At 29.8% G+C, this 5780-nt stretch overlaps 1 protein-coding gene across 1 annotated transcript; it reads right to left on the bottom strand.

Annotated features, from left to right (window-relative positions):
- Positions 1-2909: 2909 nt before the first annotated feature.
- On the bottom strand, positions 2910-5240 carry LOC145097490 (large ribosomal subunit protein uL23y-like). Its single transcript, XM_079035058.1, has 2 exons — positions 4954-5240; positions 2910-3592 (listed from the first exon to the last, which is right to left on the bottom strand). The coding sequence occupies exons 1-2, from the start codon at positions 5140-5142 to the stop codon at positions 3188-3190; spliced, it is 594 nt and encodes a 197-aa protein (XP_078891184.1). The 5' UTR covers positions 5143-5240; the 3' UTR covers positions 2910-3187.
- Between the last annotated feature and the right edge of the window lie 540 nt (positions 5241-5780).

Here is a 5780-nt window from a genome sequence, read left to right as displayed (position 1 = left end):
CTAATGCCTTTCTTGTGAGCACAAACATCCACCATAAAAACTGATGTATTTTCTCTTACGATTTTTTGTATTGCGGCTTCGGTAACAAGTGGATACTTGAGAACTTGTTAGTCCAATGATGTTTGTGTGGTTGTGCTTTCTTTTGGAGATTGCTTTGAATCGACAAATGTTACAAATTGTTTTTCGGGAATTGGTTCCTTGAAATTGTGAAGTTTAGGCTTACTTGGTGTTGATACATTTCTCTTGGGTTCTAAGTTTTGATATAACAAAGTAAAAGAAATACAAAACAAGTGTAAAATAATCAATTACATTAATTGCATTAATATAGCATTTAAATATTGTCATACAAAAAAAATCCACTTTTAATGATCCTAAAGTGAATTTTGTTGAGAATTTAGATGTAGTGGAACTAACTTGACATTTGTTCACTAAAAGTTGTTATAAGAATGATGGCAGTGGTGCAATCAATAAGGAATGAATGGTTCATTCCACTGAAAACACAGAAAAAAAAAATTGGTTTTGCGAGATGGAATGGAATGGGCGAATCTTGAAGGAATGTCATTCCTTATGTTGTCTTGATTTATTTTTGATAAATAACTAAAAATATATTATTCTTATTATAATCATTTTAGGGTTTAATGAGTTTTTATTATGTCTAATCTTTTTTTTGGTTAATCTCGTTAAGGACCTTATATTTTGTGTTTTTTTCCGGATGAAACCTCAAATTTTTTTTTCCTGACAAAGACTTTGCATTTTTTCATTTTTTCTGATCGGGCCCTTTTAGTTATTTTTTTCCAAAAAAAAAGTTGTAAAATGTGAGGGGTTTTTCGAGAAAAACTAAAACAGTCGGGGTTTATTTGAAAGCAATTAGAAGGTTGAGATTTTTTTGAAAAAAAATACAAAGTTGAGGGTTTTTTCGGAGAAAACGAAAAAATACGTCTTTTTTAAACGAAAAATAAAGTTGAGGCTTTACCTGGAAAAACACATAAAATATAAGGTTTTTTATGAGATTAACCATTTGTTTTTTAAGTAAAAGTTCATTATAATTTAAATTACTTATATTATAATTGAAATTATAAATCGTTGTACTTGATATAGTATTTATTAGGGGTGAGCAAAACCGAACCGCAAACCGAAATGAAAACCGGCGGTGCGGTTTTTAGTTTTGTAAAAACCGAAAATGTTCGGTACGTTGCGGTTTCTAGTCTTGCAAAAACCACAAAAAACCGAACCGGACCGAATATATATATATATATATATATATATATATATATATATATATATATATATATATATATATATATATTAAATGTTGATAATTGTAAGAACGAAGAATCCATGACAATTAAAATTTCTATAATTATAAATATTTATCTTATTAGAGGATGATTGTATATTTTTAAACATACATCTAGTGATATTTACAATAACAAATAATGTTTATTATATTTTATAACATTTTAATATTAAGATTACTAGTGATGATAGTATCATAAAGATACATTAATTGATATTATCGTATGTACCTGTGAAACAAATATTATATTTAATTAGTATTATATTTAAGCATTAGAAGATGTTGGATGAGTGTTATATTATTTGATTTCAAACCAAAAGGTGGTGGTATCGGTTCATCTCCAAGATATCATTTGAGCTTTAATTGTGTCAGCCTTATAAGAGTATCCTTCATCGCATTTGAGATAAAACCTTCACCATTCTCACATTTCATATAAGAGAGTCAAGTCTATGACTTTTAACCCACATCTTTCAGGAGTCGCACATTGCTGAGGATGAAAATTTTGGCGCTCCTCATCTACATAAAGTTTCTCAAAAAATGATTAACACTTCTCATCCGAGTCAGAGTAACTCGTTGAGTTATCTGAGTTTTAGTAAAAAGGCAAAACAAAAACCAAATAAAAAACTGACAAAAAAACGCAAAGAAAAACCGAACCGCAAAAAACCGAAAAGAAACCGCAAAAACCGAACCGCATAAAAACCGAACAGTGTGGTTTCTAAACTTCAAAAACCGAAGTTGCGGTTTTCGGTTCGGTTTTGGCCAAAAACCGCACCGAACCGCACCATGTTCACCCCTAATATTTATACTTCATATAAGACTTCATTCCATTCATAGAGGACAACCAAACATGATCATGGAATGCAATCACTCATTCCATTACTACTTTGTCCATTCCATTTATTCCTCGTTCCATTCCATCCAACCAAAAAACCATAAAGTGAACCTAGACACACTACATAAACCAGAAAATGCATTAAACACTAATTTCCTCGTTGCATTCCATCACTAATTTCCATTTTCAATATTTAAGAAAATGCATTAAACACATCACTTGATTTTAATCCTTTACAATTTAATGTTAATCTAGAATAAATCATATACCAAATGAAATAATCAACCCTCACTTCCACATTCCTTTTCTGAAGGCTTAAAAAGAACATCAAGAATAAAACTAGTTGAATAATAATATGTTTCGTTTTCTCCCTATGAGTCCTAAGTAGCTACCTTTTTTTTTGGTGTTAAAAGTGGCCACTACTACATAAACCAGAAAGGGATTATATGTTAACACCAATGAAGCACATCAACACTTCTTGTAAAAAAAGATTTAACTTTTTAACCATTCTTTAGAACTTATACTTTCTCACCATTGTTTTTTTTTCTTCATTAAATCATATATAAGTAAAATGGCTAAATTAATGTATGTCTATCTAAATTGTTTGGATATCAAATGCATGACACGATAAATTGTTTCACACAAGGAACATTATCTTCTTTTCTAGACGGAATAAACCGTCTAAACTAAATGACCATTTTACATATACATCCTTAAAAACAAATTTCACAATATCTATAAATTTTAACAACACTTAATCAAATTTAAATGCAAGAGTAGTTGCGAGGAAAAAAAAAGGAAATAGGTAATTAATTTGTGTCTTAACCAATTAAACAAAGTCTTAACCTAATAATATTTAAACATAATACAACCAACATGATTAACAAAAGAAACAAAGCCAAAATCAAGATCCAAAACTAAGTTTGGTAGTAAACAAAATACCAAACAAAAGTCAAATTGTCAACCTACACACTCCTCATTTTCATTTCCATCTTCATATCTTGGCTTCCTTGGTTATATACAACATCAAAAATTAAAATCCTTGACAAAATCAAAATCTAAGCTAAGATTTTCATTTTCTTAGCAACAGTTGTCGCCTGATTCTCAGGCGACAACTGTATGAAAGCTTTTTTAGTCCCATCATAGTTGATGAGCGTGTTGATTTTCTTTGTCTTGATCTTAAGCATGTTTTCAAACGCGTTTCGAATATCTTTTTTGTTGGCACGAACATCCACCATAAAAACTAAAGTATTTTCTTTTATGATTTTTTGTATTGCGGCTTCGGTAACAAGTGGATACTTGAGAACTAGTTGATAGTCCAATGATGTTTGTGTGGTTGTTCTTTCTTTTGGAGATTGCTTTGAATCGACAAATGTTAAAGATTGTTTTTCGAGAATTGGTTCCTTGAAATTGGCAACTTTAGGCTTACTTGGTGTCGATATGCTTCTCTTGGGTTCAAGTTTCTGATATAACAAATTACAAAATATTAAACATGTGTAAAGTAATCATTAATCAATAACATTAATAGCATAAATAGAGCATATAAATATTGTCATACAAAAAAAATATCAATTTTAGATGTTGTGGAACTAACTAACATTTGTTCAAGAAAAGTTGTTATAATCATTTTGGGGTTTTAATGAGTTTTTATTATGTTTATTCTTTTGTGTCTAAGTAAAATCTCATTATAATTTAAAGGGAAATATGCAGAAAAGTTCCATTATTTTGGGAAAAATTTTATATAGTCCTAACTTTTTTTTTTTTAACAGAAAAGCCCTGTTTACTTAATATCTTGCACAAATTAACAAAAATATCCTTATTCAGAAATGACAAATTATCATCTAAAATTAAATAATTAGGACTTTTCTGTTCAAAAAAAAAATCGATGACTTCATCAAAAAATTTCCCAAAATAATGGGACTTTTCTGCATATTTCCCTAATTTAAATTCCGTAGATTATAATTCAAATTATACATTGTACTAGATATACTATTTACAGTTCATATAAGATTTCATTCCATTCATAGAGGCAAACAAAACATGTTTATGGAATGCAATCACTCATTCCATCACTACCTTATCCATTCCATTCATTCGTCATTCCATTCCATCCTAGACACACGGGATAACATATGAATCAACTTATTTAGGCATAAAATCGCAAACTTCAACACGTTTTGCATCACTAATTTCCATTTTCAATATTTAAGAAAATGCATTAAACACATCATTTGACTTTAATCCTTTACATTTTAATATCAATTTAGGATAAATCCTATACCACTACCACATGAAAAAACTCACAAATGTTGTATGCACTACCTATGAAGGCTTAAAAGGAACATCAAGAATAAAACTAGTGGAATAATTATATGTTTCGTTTTCTCCCTATAAGTCCTATGTAGTTACCTTTTTTAGGTGTTAAAAGTGGCCACTACTACATAAACCCGAAAGGGATTACATGTTGACACCAAAGAAGCACATCAACACGACTTCTTGTAAAGCAATACTTTCTCACCATTGTGTTTTCATAACCACAATCAAAACACATTTCAAGGTTTTACATCTTATTTGACTATTTTGCAACCCTCTATAAAAGTCAGAGAACAATCTGCAACCATAAACACATGTGGCTTCGATAACTAGTTTGCAGATTCTGAATTCTTACGCTGTTCTTACTTCCAATTACTTTGCACTCAGGTTAATTACATAATCATACTGGATTTGTTCATAGAAACACACATACGAAAGAAATTGAACCCAGAATTTAAAATTTCACATAAGCATAGAAACGTCATATGCGAAAAAAGGGATAAGAAGTTACCGGTTCATCCTGGTAGGCTTTGATTGCAAAAGAAGATGGGTTATGCGTGAAATTTGAAGGAAATTTGAAGTTGATAGGGTTTACGAAACCCCCTTTTGAAGAAGCAAAAGCTTTTACCGATGGCGGAGATGCTGATGAATGATTTCTGATCTGGACAATCATGTTTGAAGAGGAAAATATGACTGCCATGGATTTGCTGTTTTCTTGAATTACTGATTAAAAAGAATTACGAATTTTGGAAGATATGAAAGGGTTTAATGGATGAAGAGGGTTTGTGGATTTGGAGTCTGGATTGTTTCACGGATAAAAGATTATAATGTTATTGCAAGATAACCCCTGATGTTTTGTTTTTTTTCAAAGTCGTACCCAATATTTTCATTCTCATCACCATATTTTCGTGAATAAAACATCGGTGAATGGAGTCGTTCTGGATTACATGCGGTTCAAAGACGGTATCATTGTCGACACGAGTCCCCTGAGGTGTGGTATCGGAGATTCGTCAAAAGAGTTGTAGGATTTTATTATATGGTAGACCAAATAATTTATAAAAATATGAATAAGTAGCAAAATACTTCAAATGATAACAAAATGTAACAATATACACATTTTAAAGTAAATTATCTATTTTATTACCTAGTCTATTCTTTTTTGTTTGTTTCCATTGTTCAATGAAATTTACTAGTCACAACAAACTTCAATTACAAACATAATCTTATATTTTTATACAAAATGATTTTTACATGTAATTAAATAATTCAAATAATTAATTCGTAGAAATAAGTAACAACCAAATTTATATAAAACATGTCATAAAATATAAAATCAAT

This window comes from Lactuca serriola, chromosome 4 (genome assembly GCF_051521515.1).
Source record: "Lactuca serriola cultivar US96UC23 chromosome 4, Lser_US96UC23_V15, whole genome shotgun sequence".
NCBI lineage: Eukaryota > Viridiplantae > Streptophyta > Magnoliopsida > Asterales > Asteraceae > Lactuca > Lactuca serriola.
The sequence above is the reverse complement of the archived record's forward strand: the minus strand, read 5'-3'. Positions and strand labels throughout refer to the sequence as shown.

Coding starts and splice junctions, on each gene's coding strand:
- LOC145097490 (XM_079035058.1), bottom strand. CDS start 5,142: ATGGCAGTCATATTTTCCTCTTCAAACATGATTGTCCAGATCAGAAAT. Junction 3,593..4,953: donor AAGCCTACCAGGATGAACCG/GTAACTTCTTAT, acceptor TTGTTATATCAG/AAACTTGAACCCAAGAGAAG.